The following is a 17,229-nucleotide window of genomic DNA, read 5'->3' on the forward strand; positions in this document are numbered from 1 at the left end:
CAACGAGTGACAGTAACAAAAAAGTCAAGAAACGACAGAACTGAAGACTGAATCTAAGTGTTACGCATAGCTTTCTTTGGCCCTCCCATGTACTGATATGAGGTGACATGATTTCTCTGGAGGATTTCTCCCACTGCCCATTGCAGATTACTACATGCTGATTGTGCCCACCTGGCCGTGGGAGTGTTAATGTCTGACCAGACACGTGAAGTGCAAAGGCACCTGCCCTGTTGGTGGGAGACCAAATGGCCTTAAGCTCCAAGCCAGCTCTGTCTCTGTGACTCAGACTCAGGCAGCTCTCCCTGGTCTTTCCCTGACAGACCATGAACAAAGGCAATGCCCAGGCGTAGGGACAGCTCAGGAAAACTCAGTTGCTGAGTGAGCTCCGTTCCTCCGAAACAACGAGAAGTGACTTCTGTTTTTAAGCAAGATCTTGTTACTTATCCCTGAAGGATTTCATGTAGCAATACTTCTCAGGGAAGACCACAAAGTTGCTCTTTAGAGGATCCTGTGTCGGTGTTGACTACAAGTGAAGCGTGCGTGCTTTGATGAGAGGCACTGCAGCCACACCTCAGGCTTCAGTGTGGCTCCTGATGGAACCCTGACAGAAGTGAGGCTTGTGAGACGTGATGGAGAAGTGATGGAGACGTTCACACATCGAGTAAGAGGGCTTCAAAAGCTACTTCAACATTTCCACGTGCAGCTCAGAGCTTCACAGAAGAGCATCCCCTCCCCCTCAGATCCTCATACCCCTGGGGGAATTTCCCCAGTACCAGAGGGTTCTATATTTTTTCCTTATTGTATTTTCTATGATGACTAATGGTGACGGGGTCCAAATATGGCAAGCTGAATAAATATGAGAAACCAGGATATTTCCTTATCTACACTTCTGAGTGGGTCTTCTGTGTCTCCCAGGTCTCACACCCCTAGCCTCTCAGAGAGCCTGCTTGTTGAAGTCTTGGACGAGGCTCTGTGTAGTGTCCTCACTTAGGCAATGCTGGCCACTGTCTCGGCTGCCCCATGGCCATCTAGTGTCCATACATGTATCCTTACGTCTTTCAGAAATCAGTGTTCCACTTCCTACCATGCTTGCCCTCATTACTCATGAGCTGAGCCAGTCCTTAAAGATGGCACCTGAGGTGCCGATGGGTGTGCGCCCTGGTTATCCGCTCTGTTTTGTGGTTATTTGCTATTGAATGCTAACGGGATGATTTCCCGCTAAAGGCGCCTTCTGCTATTCAGGGCTTTTTACAGAGAAGGTTGTCTGGGTTCCTCTTGTACTGTAGGACAAGGCCAGCGGTTATACCACATCCTTAGTTACACTGCAAGTGACGGGGACAAAGGTCTCTGTACGAAACCCCTGAGGTTGGCATCCTCCTAAAGCATTTTGTTTTTAAACTGAGACTTATCACGGCACTCCCAAATGCTGCCACAGAAAAGGACTCCTTTTCAGCGTTAATGCTATTTTAGGACCCCCTTAGATAAAGCACTTGAATCTCAAGACTGCTGTCTCTGGCTATTTTTATAGGCTTTTAGCTCATTTCAGAAGGCTCAATGGAAGGACTAAGAGAACACTTTAGGAAGGAGCCAGGTGCCTTTGCAAACGGAACCTCAGGAATAGAGAGCAGGCATGGCGTCTGGAATTTCAGACTCCCACGCAGCCTGGCCTGGAGCTGAGGCAGAGTCTGGTCCTCTCACACACTAGAGACCACAGAGAAGCAGCCAGGAGCTAGGGAAGAAAGGCATTGCCTCTTAGTTACTGTACTAATGTCTTTACCAGGCTCTCCCTTGGGTACACTGTGACAATAACGCTTCAGGGACTTGGTGGGACTGTCAATAGTTTTCTCAACATTATTTTACACACAAGGCAAGGGTTTAAAATTAACATGCTCACACACTTGAGTCTTCTCGCCCAGGGAGGCAGCACACTGGAGGCCTTGTCTGATGAGGGCAGAGCTCTGTTTTGACTACAGCCCCAGAGTGTTCCCTCTGTAGGCGGCTTGCACCAGCAGCATCCTTGCTTATCCCTATCATTTGCTGTGTGAGACAGCATTTGCTGTGCAGCCGTCCCCACTCCACTCACCTGTCCCCGTTCTCATCCTGCACCGCGGTGAGATGGCGCTGTACCGCCAGCAGCATCTTCACATCTCCCGTAACCGCGTAGTCGAAGAGGGCGTTGGCATGCCGCTTGGCGAGCTGCAGCGCCTTCTCAAGAAAGAGGTTATCTGCAAGGCAATGTCCACAACCACAGCTAAGTCTCACTTGCTCGCCCTACGTGTGTAGCTGAAAAAAGCTCCTTTTGGCGCTTCTGGGTTGTGTTGACTAGAGAAAGGCACAGTTGGGCATTGTCTCACTGACAGACGATACAGTTAAGAGTTTGATTTTAAAGTGTCTGTGGGCCGAGAGGAGCCACCTAGATATAACTGCTATTTTAAGAAGAACAATCAGCGTCAGTGATTTAAGGGGAGCAACCAATCTCAGGGTACTCGGACTTTGGCATAATTTTGAATAAACAATCATTTTTGTAAACAAATTCTCTTCTGGAATCCAGTCTGAGCTAAAGTGAAGGAACATGCCCTTCCAGTCCCAGGCAGACTCAGAAAGAAAGCCCTAGCATTTTTGGAAAATTTATTGCCTTAAGGTCAAGGGATGGCAAACTGGGACCTCAGCACAAATGGACGATCTAGCCTGTTTTGATATGGCTCGGTAGACATATACTGTGCATGTCAAGGGAGGTATTTAAGAAACAGAATAAAAGGACAGTGCAAGACAGTAACCATGTACGGTCACCATCCATGTCTAAACAGTTACTATGTATGGTCACCATGTCTAAATAGTTACTATCTCTTCACAGACCGCTTCTGACCTAGAATTATGACTCATATGCTAATGAGACCTGCTCTCAGGAAGCATTTCCTTTTCATTCTGCTTCTTCAAGGAGGGCAAAAGAAAAGAAGGAAAAGTCCCATTTTCGGGCAAACATCTTCAAGGAGGCAGCTGAGCTGGCTGCTGGGAGGCACGTGAAGGACATGGAAACTTCCTTGTGACCTGGGCCAGGGACAACGTGAGTTGCCTCTTCTCATACCCAGAACTGCATATGACTGGACAATGTACGTGCAAGTTTCTGCATTTTATAGTCAGATCTGATGCTGCAAAGGTGAATGGTTCTACAAGACGCCTCTCTTGCAAGGCCCAGGGCACCGCACAGAGCACTCAAACGAGATGCTGACCCATCAGCTTTAGATCAGCAGGAAGGAAACCTGTCTTCTGGAGACAGCTTCCTGTACCTAGAATTGCACCCTCCCCAGCTGTCCCTGGAAACCCTCGTGGGCACGTTCACCTACCCTGAAACCCCACATCCTCTTCCTTGTCTTCCATGGTGGATGCCGGGGCAATTGCTTCGGTCTTGGTGCTGGCCATGAACAGGCTGGGCCCCTCACCTTGTGTTTCTTTCTCAGGGGGATTCAGAATCTCCCTGTCGTCACTCTTGGCACAATCTCTAGGCTCGTTTTTAAATTTGGTGTTTATGGTGCCTAGGAAAAAGTGCAAAAACATCAGTGTTTTTCTTAGTAAAAATCTTTTAATTGAGCTATAACTCACTGTCTTGACACAGGGCAGAAGGAAGGAAAACAGGAAGGAGGGATGTTGGCTGAAAATGGAAAACTATAAATATTTATAACATAAATAACGTGTTCTGGACATATCTTATATTTCCTTATTTCTTTACTCTTTCAGACAGGGCTTTGCTGTGTAGCTTTGGCTGGCCTTGAACTCACAAGCAGTTGGCCTGGCTCTGCCTGCCAAGTGCAAAGATGTGCGCCGTAACACCTGGGCTGTTTCAGACATAGTTCAAACATTCAGAAACAATTCAAAAGCTTGTCTTTCCAACACTCACATCTTATTTCTGAAGCCAGATTTGGCGAGTCCCACCCAAAATGTCCCACAAGGTCAAGGTCACACAGTGACATTCTCTCTCAAACAAAACCAGAGAGAAACAAGAAATGAATCTCAGTTCGGTTACCTGTGAAGAAGAAACGTGAGAGAAAGTTCTGCACGCTGAGAGCCGGTTGGAGTGTAAGGTTATTTTCTTTCCTAACGCTGAGTAACGAGGGAAGGGAGCTGTGCAGAGCTCATTCCCCTTCCGTGTGGCCCCTTCTTGTGTGCCATGTCTGAATATGGTTGCTGTCGGAACCATGTTATGTGACAGTGCGACAGGTCAGACTCCCGGGCAGACCTGGTACAGAACCTGATCCTGCTGCTGTGTCTTCCGAGAGTTTCTGAAGCTCACCTCTGTCGAGAAGGGGCTGGGCTTAGTGTTCGCCATGCACAGGGGTCATGAGGTTGTGGGTAATGGGAATTCTGTTTTATGGGACGAATGGTGACCTGATTATAGGATAAAACTATAATGTCAGTTAAGATCTTTAAAAAAAGATTACAGTGATGTGTGCATCTGGCATGAATAGGCGCTATGTATGAAGAGACTTTATAGAATGATTTCCATGGTACCAAAGAATGGTTTATAGAAGCCATGAGCAGCCTGTAACCACAGCTACTCAGAGGATGCCTGAGAGTGGAAACAGCCCGACTCCACACAACAAAAACTGATTTCAAGAGGGTGGGATGTGAGGTGAAGGGACAGGCATGAAGGTGGCATTTCCACGTTTGCATAGCCAAGTCTGTATCTTCTGTCTAAAGCCTCTGTTCTGCTTCCATAAATACAGTGTGATGAGCAGATATGTGTCAGGAGTGTTCCTTATGCTGTCCTAGAATAACGTCAAGTACGGATTTACCGGAAAGTTATTTCCTCAAGCTTTTAAGGACCATCCTGATGCCCACGCAGTGTTCTTGGTACTCAGCTCTGACTTACCATGGGTGATGCCTGTGTTGGATTTAGTGGCTCCGGGATGGAATGCAATCCCACCGTAAGCAGGAAATCCATAGTGCGGGAAGCCATACCCTGAACCAGCAATGAGACAAAGGGAACATCAGGGAGATTTTTAACACTATGGTGACCCACTCAGGGGAGGCAGGCCTTGGTGTGGGGAGGCGCTGGCCTACACAGGCTCCGCCAGAGTTAGCAGGGTACACTGTGGGAAACGGACAGTTCAGTTTCACTGTGGCAACCCAGGCAGTGCCCAGACTGGCAGCCTGGATGACTTAATGCGGAGCAGGCCCTCTCCTGCCAGAGAAGGGAAAAGCTGATGGTAAGCCATCACACCAAGATTCAGACCTACAGTAACATAGGATGACCCCTGGTGAGGAAAACCCAGTACAGTAATATACTGATACTTTAGTGGAAAAAATGGTCAGCACATTCATTTTCAGTGGAAAGATGAATGATAAATTTCTCTGGAGGACCAGCCAGCACTTAACACCACACTCTCTGACATACAGTTTGAAGCGTTTACAGGTTATCTGGAATAAAGGAAAGCCATGCTCAGCACGGTATCTTACACAGAAAACAGGAAACAGCACTGAAGTCAGTTATGCTATAGGTATGAGTCATTGAACAGCGCACTTAAGTACGCTTCTAGAAGAACTGCGTTTCCATAGAAATGCTTAAGCTAACATCTGAGGCGACAGCGGCGTCACCCGGCACCCGTAAGCATGACGCAACGCTGGTCAAAAGCTGACATAAATAGACGGTTGGAATCCACGCGTGGGGATCCCAGCTGTGCCCACGAGAAGCTCATAAATATTCACTGTGCTACCTATGTGCGTGGCAGTTAGGAGGGGCAGTGCACGCACCGTCAGAGCGCTGCCCTGGAGGGGACTATGCTGTGCAGTCATAGTGTACCCGTCTACCATGCAGTGGGTATGAGAGCTGCTTCCCCAGAATAACGGACCAACTGCTCCTCCAAAAGAATAGGGGTAGGGAGGGAGAAATACTCAAAAGTGACTCGAGAAAGGTTTTCTTCCAGGAACACTTCAGTTGGCTTTTTTCTTACAGTTTACATATTATCCCGAAAGAGATAATATGAAACCCAGTGCCCCCAGAGTATCCATCCTTAAAGCTACAGACACATACAGACCCAGGTAAAGGTGACAATGTAAAAAGACAGAAGGAGATGAAGAACAGTAGCTCAGAGTAACAGCCATAACAGCCGACTGTGAAAACAGTTTTGTGCATGTGGTCTCTCTCTCTGTCAACACAATGGTAATATTTTTAGACTCGAGCTGACCGCGTGTAACTGAAACCACAGAAAGTGAAACTGGATGAGGGGGGTGTGCGGGCGGGGGGGGGGGAGCTGTGCCTTAAGATGAACATATATTTCTTTGAAAATTTTTTTTTACGCCTGTAGGAAATATTCCATTAATTTGAAATCTGATGGTTAGTAAATGTCACCAACACTCAATGGGCAGGCATGTTTGGATACCTGGGAAGGAGACCTGTCCCCTCCTTAACATGAAAGGCTTTAGACAGGAGAGATGTTTCTCGTACCTGGGCCAGGACTTCCGGTACTCCCTCCACCGCCACCGCCACTACCGAACATGCCTCCGCCACCCGCTCCCGCTCCACTGCCGCCGCCGAAACTGTCGGAGAAGTTGGGCATGAGCTTCTGGCGTTTCCTCTGTACTTCCTCCTTGTCTGCATTTACAGGAAGGGAAACCAGAAGGGAAAGACTGATTGGGTTCCACCAGCAGCCACAGAGAGACGATTGATTCGCATGGTATTTTTAAATGCATTAAAGGGAAATAACAGGCACCCAAGGAGGAAGCACGGTATTTATTCCAAAGGACAAGAAGACCGAGAGCTCGCCTCAGAGACCACAGTGTGGCACACACCCAACTCCACTGTGCCACGTTCCCTAAGTTCCCAGTGCTGGTGAGAGAGCTCATTGCGCCTCAAGATTTAGATAACCCAAAGACGCACATTTTTTTTTTTTTTAATAAAAAGCACTTTTACTGCTTTATTTACTCTGAGATAAGAGCCTCACCATGTAGCACTAGCTGCCTGGAACTTACTATGTAGACGAGTTTGGTTCTGAACACAGAGTCAACTGCCTCTGCCCGGTGAATGCTAGGATTGGAGGTGTGCACCGCCCCACCCAGCTAACATTCTGAACAGTTGTCCTTGTTTGCCTGAGACGAGTGCAAGGAACCAGCTTACCTTTCTTACGTACGTGCACTGAGCGAGGTGCAGGGAGAGAGAGAAGCGTGACACGCCTCTTTACTGTCGAGGACCCTCAGTTTCAAGGCAAAGAGGGACTTAGTGGAATGGACTATGACAGATGTATCAGACCCTCACATGAAATCGTGTGAGAACAGATTCACGGCTCAATAAGCCTTGGTAAAGACTGACTATGCTCAAGGAACAGGGGATATTCTGGGAAGACATGGAGGGATTTCTGGAGGAATAACATGGATGGGTACTTTTGGTAATAAAGGCAAGTGTTTGTCTGGGGTGAAAGAGAGTCTTGAGAATTGGGGCCACACACATTGAGGAGCCCCAGGAATATGAATTTGAGGAACTTGCTTAGAGGAGACATACTGCCATGTCTTAGAGAATGACATTCAGAGGACACTGTTTTAGGAGCCACATCTATCACTGTATGTAGGACATCTAGAGTCAAACTCCAAGGAAGATAGTGCAGACACGAGGCAATGGAGACCCACTCCTTACTGGTTATTGTGATAAGAGAAATACAGTAGATTCTAGATACACAGAGAAGGTCTACAGAGACATTTTGGCTCTTAGAGTCCAACATAAAGATGGCTTCTGGAACACCAGGTACTCTGAGACTTAGCTTGCTGCTCCTCACAGAGTTCTGTGTTTCTCTTGTCTCTCGCTGTGTGTGTTCCTCACTGGCCCAGGTGTCCTCTCTAATTCTGTTACTGCAATGTGATCGGCGGGCCATTGTGCCCTCAGTTCTGCCATGGCCTGTCTGATCTTCAGCCGCCATGTTCTCAGTCCTGTCACTGTGTGGGAGATCTGCCACATCCTCCTGTTCCTTTGTTCCCATTTCCTTGTGCTCTGGGAGTAGCTTGGCAGATTTTGTTGCTGTTGTTTTGTTTGTCTTTGGGGCTGAGAAGCGAAGGTGGTTTTATGTTCACATTAAACAGTTAACACGGTGTTCTCTATCCAGGAAATAGGCCAATACTTAACAACTGTCCTGTGTCTGACTGATCGATGCCGGTTTTCATCACTGTCTATGTTTGGAAAAATCTCGACTTTTCTAGTTCTGTGGGTGCTTGCTTCTGTCACCCCACGGTGAGGCACAAGGACTTATGGGCTGACTATGTTGGACAGTCTACTGCAGCTGACAGGGAAAGAGGGATAGCACAGTCCCTGGGAAACCAACCCTGGGCACACCAGGATAATTAGGAAGAAAATGACTGGAAGGAGTGAATTTGAGGTGAAGAGACTGGCTACTTTCTAACTAATGAAATATTGTAGAGATATTTATAAAGTTTCCCACCAGTTATACCAAAACTGATCGCTACATCCATTAGTCGGCCGGTGAACTGTTGGCCTCACATAGAATATTATTCCACAGTAGAAACATGAAACGCACGACAGGTGTCTTTGGAAACGATGTCTCATCCTGTGACCATGGGGAGCTTCACTTATATTTCACATGTGCCATTCGTATTCATGCTGACCTAGGAAGATGTGTGTCTGAGGTTTGCTGACGAGACCAGAACTTTAGGGAATCCCATCCTCTAATGCAGGCGTTAGAAAGTTCCCACTCTGCTGGGGTCGGATGCCCGGGAAGCTGGGCCTTTTCTATTGTACTCTTTGGATGCAGACACCAGCAGGAGCGGTTGCCTGGGAACCAAATTCTCAGGGTTTCTAGGCTCACGTCCTGTGTAGGTAACCTGCAGTTTCTCCTCTTTTTCTCATGATTCTGCACCAGCAATGATAACACTATTTTGAAGGCACATTTCAGACTATTCTTTGCTCAGCAAAATAATTATTTTTTTTCTTCCTGTTTTCAGAGGGCAGAGACTGTAGGTAAAGCAGTAATTTCGCTTTGCCTTGTGTGGACAGAAGGATCTAGAAGACCTCAAGCTGGCAAGGAAGGAAGTAGCCCAGCCACAGAGCTCACCATAAACCTGGCCCAGGAATGGGGAGGCTGTACCTCAAAAAGAGACATAGCCTCTCAGAGATTCTTCCTAAATGGCTCCACCACAGCAGAAACTTGGTCACCATCAGGCTTTGCCCTCAAGGGACTGACACTTGGGGGTCTTGGTGCACCTGTACCTTTGTGGTTCCCAACCTTACCTAGGACCCTGCACCTGGTGACCTCCTCTCCATCCTCATTGCCTCTGAGCCAGACATTTCTGATTTTATCAGACCCAGTCCTTGTGTAGCCTCCACGTTCATGGATCTCTTCTCAGAACCACGACTTTCAAAACTCATAGAACAGAGAGAGGTACAAAGAGGCTGCACTGTGTATCCCTTCACAAACTCTGTAGGGGCCGGGGATTCTTTTCAAGGCTGTTTCCACCCACTTGCGTCATGCCTCTGACTGCCTCCTTCCTGCACTTGACACCAACTGGAATATGTTTACACCAAGCTTCTCTTTAGGCTCTTCTCCCTTGATCCTCTTATCCACTTAACCATGTCATCAATCTCTGGAAACCCTAGAGCAATCTGAGACTCTGACTCTCTCTTCCTTTCCCTTCACCCAAGGCCCGGGTCTCCACAGCACCACCATGGCAGTGTCTGCTGGATGCTCACTTGTGGGCGCTGGAACCTTTTCCAGCCCTGCTGAGGCACCAGTGAATTCTAGCAACATGCTGGCTGTATCGTTCCAGACTATGCAGGCAGGCCTGGCCATCAGAGACAAAGAAACGCCTTCAGCTACCCCACAAACACTCCACTGCCCGGACCTGGCCTCCCTCACCTAAATCAACCTTCCTCAGTCCGTACAGCACTCACAGGAGTCATTTCTTCCTGGACACACGCCAGCGGCCACACCTCTGCCTCAGAGCATCTCTTTTATGAGCAGAGCCTTGACTTCTATTCATCTTCAGTAACGTGGCAAATGGCTTCTCACTGTAGGGGGACTCTTCAGATGTTTCTTTCAACCAAGGGACCCAGGGCTGTCTCCTCGACAGCTTCATACAGTTTGTGGATGCTTTGCTTTGGGTACTTATAGTTGGAGAACTTGGGTTACAGCTCAATGGTAGAGCATCTGCCTAGTGTCTACAAGGAGAGGACGATGCCTATCACTTCAGACAGCGTCATAAATTGCATTTTAACTATAGTGTACCTTTCCGATGTGTCCTCTGTGAGGAAGTACAGCGACTATCTCACTTTAGAGTTCTGTGCTGGATAGTGGCTGAGCTTTCTGTTTAAAACTTGAGGGCTGCTGAGTCGCTGAAAAACCGTGAGTTTCTGTTTGTTTGTTTGTTTTTCACGTTTCCTTTCCTCCCCGCCCCGCCCCCTCCTGCACATGCTGCAGCACGCCTGTGGAGGTCCACGGACAGCTTCTCCCAGGTAGGTCTCTCCCTTCAGCACACAGGTTTGGGGTTCAGACTCAGGTCAGGCTAAGCAGCATGTGCTTTGCCCACTGAGCCATCTTGATGGCTCCACACTAGATTCTAATACTCAGTGACAGGCTGTCAAATGTCTAGGTCTCCACACTAGATTCTAATACTCAGTGACAGGCTGTCAAATGTCTATGTCTCCATACTAGAACTCAGTGACAGGCTGTCAAATGTCTAGGTCTCCCATGAGTTTGGCAACACTGCAGTAACATAAACGATTGGGGCTAATTCCATGACCATCATATATGACCTTCCTTGTCCCCAAAACTAAAGAGAACACATCCAGGCAGCAGCGTCTGTGAGGCTGGGTAAAGGAGGTGGCCCACAGATCTTTCAGAGCAAGCGCGAGATCCAAGCCACCCAGGTACCTTTGATTTCGGGGTAGTAGAGAAAGGGTTTCGGTTCACTAGTTTCCAAATCCGATTTTCTCCGAAGCTGAACAAACACGGAAGCTGGCTTTGTAATGTTGACATCCTTATACTTCGGTGTTTTGAAGACAATGGCAAACTGCAAGGTACAAAAGACCCAGACATTAGTGTAGGACATTTGTTTTCTAGTGGTGGTGAGCATCGGGCACATTCTATATGCGTCCATGTATTCTCTAAAAGTGTGCTGAAACCCAGCGCCTGGAGAAAGTTCACGTTAGTACCTTATACCCACACTTATGGCCCCGTGAAAATAAAACCTAACAGCAAGAGAAGGACTGGGTGTGGGAGCAGATGGCATCAGGCTGCCTCTGTCAGCCATGCTGAGTAACACTGTGCAGGACACGTCCCATGCTAACCCTGGGAAGTGCTGGGATAAATAAGGAACTGTGCAGACTTAGTTTCATTTTTTCTATGGTTACATTCATAAGGATCAAGATTTCATATGATATAGGATTTCATACAATATAGGAGGAGCACAGGGCAGCATGTGCTGATAATTCTCCCTGCCTCCCTACCCCATTCATGCGCTAACTTCTGATCCTAGAGGGAGCTGCTGTTATTGACTCAGGCTTCCTGAGCGTATCGACTGTTACGAATCTTTGTGAGGTCTCCATACATTCACAGAGCCTCCTTTTCTAGTAACTGTATGATTCTCCATTATATACACACAGCCTTATTTCATTAGTCATTGCTGGCTAACATTTGGGTTGTTGACAGTTTTTTGAAACACCATTTCTCAGTCTCTGACAAAGAGTGACTATTGCTGTGGTAGATCATGTAATCAGCAGGGAGATCCTGGTCATGTAATCAATCAGCAGAAAGATCCTGGTCATGTAATCAATCAGAGGGGAGACCCTGGTCATGTAATTAATCAGAGGAGAGACCCTGGTCATGTAATCAATCAGCTGGGAGACCCTGGTCATGTAATCAATCAGCAGGGAGATCCTGGTTATGTAATCAATCAGCAGGGAGACCCTGGTCATGTAATCAATCAGCAGGGAGATCCTGGTCATGTAATCAATCAGCAGGGAGATCCTGGTCATGTAATTAATCAGAGGAGAGATCCTGGTCATGTAATCAATTAGCCAGGAGACTCTGGTCATGTAATTAATCAGAGGAGAGACCCTGGTCATGTAATCAATCACTTAGGAAATCTGGTCATGTAATCAATCATCTGGGAGACCCTGGTCATGTAATCAATCATCTGGGAGACCCTGGTCATGTAATCAATCAGAGGGGAGATTCTGGTCATGTAATCAATCAGCAGGGAGACCCTGGTCATGTAATCAATCAGCAGAGAGACCCTGGTCATGTAATCAATCAGCAGGGAGACCCTGGTCATGTAATCAATCAGCAGGGAGACCCTGGTCATGTAATCAATCAGCAGGGAGACCCTGGTCATGTAATCAATCAGCAGGGAGATCCTGGTCATGTAATCAATCTGCAGGGAGACCCTGGTCATGTAATCAATCAGCAGGGAGATCCTGGTCATGTAATCAATCAGCCGGGAGACCCTGGTCATGTAATCAATCAGCAGATCTGGGTCATGTAATCAATCAGCAGAGAGATCCTGGTCATGTAATCAATCAGAGGGGAGACCCTGGTCATGTAATCAATCAGAGGAGAGACCCTGGTCATGTAATCAATAAGTAGGGAGACCCTGGTCATGTAATCAATCAGCAGGGAGATCCTGGTCATGTAATCAATCAGCAGGGAGACCCTGGTCATGTAATCAATCATCTGGGAGACCCTGGTCATGTAATCAATCAGAGGGGAGATTCTGGTCATGTAATCAATCAGCCGGGAGACCCTGGTCATGTAATCAATCAGCAGGGAGACCCTGGTCATGTAATCAATCAGCAGGGAGATCCTGGTCATGTAATCAATCAGCAGGGAGATCCTGGTCATGTAATCAATCAGCAGATCCGGGTCATGTAATCAATCAGCAGATCCGGGTCATGTAATCAATCAGCAGAGAGATCCTGGTCATGTAATCAATCAGAGGGGAGACCCTGGTCATGTAATTAATCAGAGGAGAGATCCTGGTCATGTAATCAATCAGAGGAGAGACCCTGGTCATGTAATCAATCAGAGGAGAGACCCTGGTCATGTAATCAATAAGTAGGGAGACCCTGGTCATGTAATCAATCAGCAGGGAGATCCTGGTCATGTAATCAATCAGAGGGGAGACCCTGGTCATGTAATCAATCAGCTGGGAGACCCTGGTCATGTAATCAATCAGCTGGGAGACTCTGGTCATGTAATCAATCAGCTGGGAGACCCTGGTCATGTAATCAATCAGCTGGGAGACCCTGGTCATGTAATCAATCAGCTGGGAGACCCTGGTCATGTAATCAATCAGCTGGGAGACTCTGGTCATGTAATCAATCAGCTGGGAGACCCTGGTCATGTAATCAATCAGCAGAGAGACCCTGGTCATGTAATCAATGAGCCGGGAGACCCTGGCTCATCAGGATGGCATCAGCCTCAGCCCTTCAGACTTCTTGGCACAGTTCCTGGTTTGCCATGTGTTCACTACTTAAACATTTTCTGGGAGGACGGAGGGCCACTGCCTGTAGGAGACACCAAATGAGGTGCCATGCCAGGCTCTCAGCCAGGGCTCCACCAGGACCTTGCTCTGTGTTGGAAGAGCCACAAACATAGCATTGCTGTGTGAATGTCTAAGAGACTTCTAATGGTTCCTTTTTTAACACGTGGAAACTGAGCACCGATTTTACCAAGGCAGAACGGACACTAAAATAAAACCTGCAACAATAACCCACCTACCTGTCTGTGAACATCCGTGGGGGAAAAGTCCCCAAATCCTTCCCAAACTCCACCATTTTCTTCCTCTTCATAAAACCGAATCTGGATGTCATCTGCAAGCAGTCATATCAGGCACGTGATTGCAATGGGTGTGATGATGTTGGCGAACACACTAGCAAACGCCTCAAGCACACAAATTTACCTCATATAAATGTAAATGTTTTGAAAAGAGTTAGTAAAGGAGACCTGCACCATTCTTCATACACTATTTACTCCGTGAATGAGATCTACTATTTACTCTTAGTGGTGGATATTAGATTCACCCCATCAATTAAGCTCTGTTTTAGTCAGTGTATGAACTTCCCGGTTCTCTACGCTTCAACCATTCACTTCTGGGAACTGTGGAGGCGAATGGAGGAGTATCAGAACCTGTAGGTGAGACTCAACCCAATATGGAGATAAGCACTGTAACACCTGACATAATGGTGCTTCCCACATGGTCAGTGCTGCCAAGTACTTTATGGCCATGAGCTTGTCTAGTGCTTGGAGCAGTTCTGAGGTGTAGCTGTGCTGACGCTGCCCTCACTCTGCAGAAGCATGCTTCTCAGAGGAGGCTAAGAGCCTCTGTGGCCCAGCCACCTCCTTCAGGCGAGGGATCTAAAACACTGATACCTCAGAGCCAAGACTATGGTTTGGTGACAAGTTACATTTCACTTTCTGGTAGCATCTTCTGTTAGGAAGTCTTCCAGTTCTTGGGAGTGGGGGATGAGGAGGTCCAGAGCATTCAAGTCTGGGGCCAGCTTAGAGTTCTGGAGATAGCCTCCTGCTGTTAAGGACTGGTTCTAGGAAAGCTTAGAGTTCTGGAGATAGCCTCCTGCTGTTAAGGACTGGTTCTAGGAACATCTCACCATGTCTCTTCAGGGGGTGGTTTGTCATTTCTAGTTGGCACCCAAGGGTGGTTCTGAGTCCATGTTCTAAACTAGGCCACACACTCACTAGCATGAGTCCCCAGGCGCTCAGGTTCCCCATCCCCAGGTTCATTAGGGACAGGGGTGAGAACACAGTGTGGTCCAGCCACTGTAGCAGAATGAAACACGGTCCTCTAAGGCCTCCGATGTTAAGCCGTTTCAGTGTAAAATTTTAGATAAAGACTAAAAATGAAATAGAGATAATTTTGCCCATGGCACGTGTGGCAAGGGGTCTGGAAGTGACTATGACTTTGGCTCTGTGGGTTGTATGTGGACTGATACCAGCTGTGCTGGCGTTAGTTTTATGTCAACCTGACACAAGCCAGAGTCACTTGGGAAGAAAGAGCTGTTCTTATCAGACTTGTCTGTGGTGCATTTTTTTATTGATAATTTCTGCAGGAGGGCTCAGCTCACTATGGGAAATGCCACCCCTGGCCAGGCAGCCTTGGGTGTTGAAGTAGGCAGGGCAAGCTGTTCTGTGTTCTGCCCTGATTTCCCTGGATGACAGACTATAAACTAAGAGCTAAGTCCTCTCCTCCCCAAGTTGCTTTTGCTCACAGCGACAGAGACTCTGAGACAGCGGTCTATGCAAAGCTTGTTTAAAACTAAAGAGTATTTATTTGTGGTTTTACTTAAAGCAAAGATTGGGAAAGTAGCTACCCTTGTACTAGCATCCATATCTTAGGCAAGCCTTAGGAACTTCTCGAAGTGTGAAATGAAGGAAACATGCTGAGGACCCTGTGTGCGTCACCCTTCTCCTTCCTACTAGGCATCACAGTGACATGAGGAAGCTCTCTCCATGTTACAACACAGCACAGAAAAAGAAGCGGAATCTGCGATTTTTATGTGATGTAACACTCAGATCCTAAGAGTCACTTAACCGAGTGCAGGGAACCAAGTTTACTAGGAACCCGAGTGCTGAATGTGTCTTTGTATAACCACTAAGCCGTTACTTCTGCGAGAAGTTGAACTGTATACCCAGGCTGTACAGAAACAACACATTTTACACTTGGGACTGTTTTCTGAGACTCCCACGGCAAAAGGAGAACACCCGTGGTCAGCTCTGCGGGACTCCAAGAGAACTGACAACCCAAGGCCGGGCGTGCACATACCTTTCTGGACCTTGTCACAGAGAAGATAGATTTCTTCCCCTCCCGTCACGCAGCCTGCTGTTCTGTCCATTCTTACGATCTTCAGGTTGGACGCGTTGGGGGCTTCTGTCCAAAGGGAGAAGAGAAAGCACATCCTGGCTTAGCGTTAGCCTCAGAGAGATTCGATGAAGGCGCTCACTCTTACTGCTTTTAGGAAGACACAACTAGAGCCAAGAAAGGCTTCCAAAGTACTAGGAGCACTTCTTGGGTCTGGGCCACTCATTGTCCCCCAGACGGGGGAGGCAGAAAGGAGCAGATCGGGAAGGGATGGTGGAATCTGCTTCTCTGGATGATAGCATCTGGCTTCCCCGCTAGCACACAGGCTGGTGTGGAAGGAGAAAGTCTCCTGATGTTCCCAGAACTGCCAGACCGCTGGCTGGCTTGCTTCACGCTAACTATGTCATTTATAAAATTCCTAAACATTTTAAGAAAAGTACATTTTCAGCTACTCATTTTTTTTTTTTTAATTCTTCAAAGAAAAGTGAAGACATTCTGTTTCTTTTCCCCAACCTAAGTTGCCTTCTGTGTGGTTTGGGGCAAAGCCGTCTGTAGTAGTGAGTGGGACAAAACTTCCCCCTGTAAAATCTCCAACAGCTGCAGCTCAAGGGTCTCCGTTGAGTAACTCTTCTTCACTCAATGGACTTTCCACTTCCCCCCACACTTGTTTAGATCAGACAAACCAATGAGACGATGGACAAGGAACATGGGGTCTCCTTGTACATCGTATTCTGCAACCTTTCAATGAGGCTACTGTATTAGGGTCCATTAAACAACTGTTTGCTCAGCCCAATGCGCACAGAAAAATAGAGTTACACAGTAAATGCTACAGGTTACTGGAAACCCTCAGTATTCTACTATCCACAGCCTGAAAGACGTTTTTGACCTAGTATTTATTTATTTAGTCACTGTGATGTTCCTGTCTTAATAAATGTATTTCCATGGGGGCGGGTAAAGACAGATAAGAATAACACTTGTCTTTTATTAATTTTTCTTTGGTGCTGGCAGGGGCAAAAATGAAGGTCTTTTTTTTTTTTTATTAACTTGAGTATTTCTTATTTACATTTCGAGTGTTATTCCCTTTCCCGGTTTCCGGGCAAACATCCCCCTAATCCCTCCCCCTCCTCTCCTTTATGGGTGTTCCCCTTCCCATCCTCCCCCCATTGCCGCCCTCCCCCCAACAATCTAGTTCACTGGGGGTTCAGTCTTAGCAGGACCCAGGGCTTCCCCTTCGACTGGTGCTCTTACTAGGATATTCATTGCTACCTATGAGGTCAGAGTCCAGGGTCAGTCCATGTATAGTCTTTAGGTAGTGGCTTAGTCCCTGGAAGCTCTAGTTGCTTGGCATTGTTGTTCATATGGGGTCTCGAGCCCCTTCAAGCCCTTCCAGTTCTTTCTCTGATTCATGAAGGTCATTTTTTA

At 47.3% G+C, this 17,229-nt stretch overlaps 1 protein-coding gene across 4 annotated transcripts in view; it reads right to left on the reverse strand.

Annotated features, from left to right (window-relative positions):
- Nfkb1 (nuclear factor kappa B subunit 1) overlaps window positions 1-17,229 on the reverse strand; it is a 115,015-nt gene that overhangs the window by 16,269 nt on the left and 81,517 nt on the right. For all 4 annotated transcript variants that reach the window (XM_087635126.1, NM_001276711.2, XM_087635124.1 and 1 more), the window contains 7 exon segments: window positions 15,772-15,876; window positions 13,713-13,804; window positions 10,866-11,004; window positions 6,443-6,589; window positions 4,868-4,957; window positions 3,345-3,533; window positions 2,084-2,225 (listed from right to left, as the gene is read on the reverse strand). In XM_087635126.1, coding sequence (XP_087491252.1) covers window positions 2,084-2,225; window positions 3,345-3,533; window positions 4,868-4,957; window positions 6,443-6,589; window positions 10,866-11,004; window positions 13,713-13,804; window positions 15,772-15,876 — 904 coding nt within the window.

The sequence above is a fragment of the Rattus norvegicus genome, chromosome 2 (genome assembly GCF_021556685.1).
Source record: "Rattus norvegicus strain SHRSP/BbbUtx chromosome 2, alternate assembly SHRSP_T2T, whole genome shotgun sequence".
In the NCBI taxonomy this organism is placed as follows: Eukaryota; Metazoa; Chordata; class Mammalia; order Rodentia; family Muridae; genus Rattus; species Rattus norvegicus.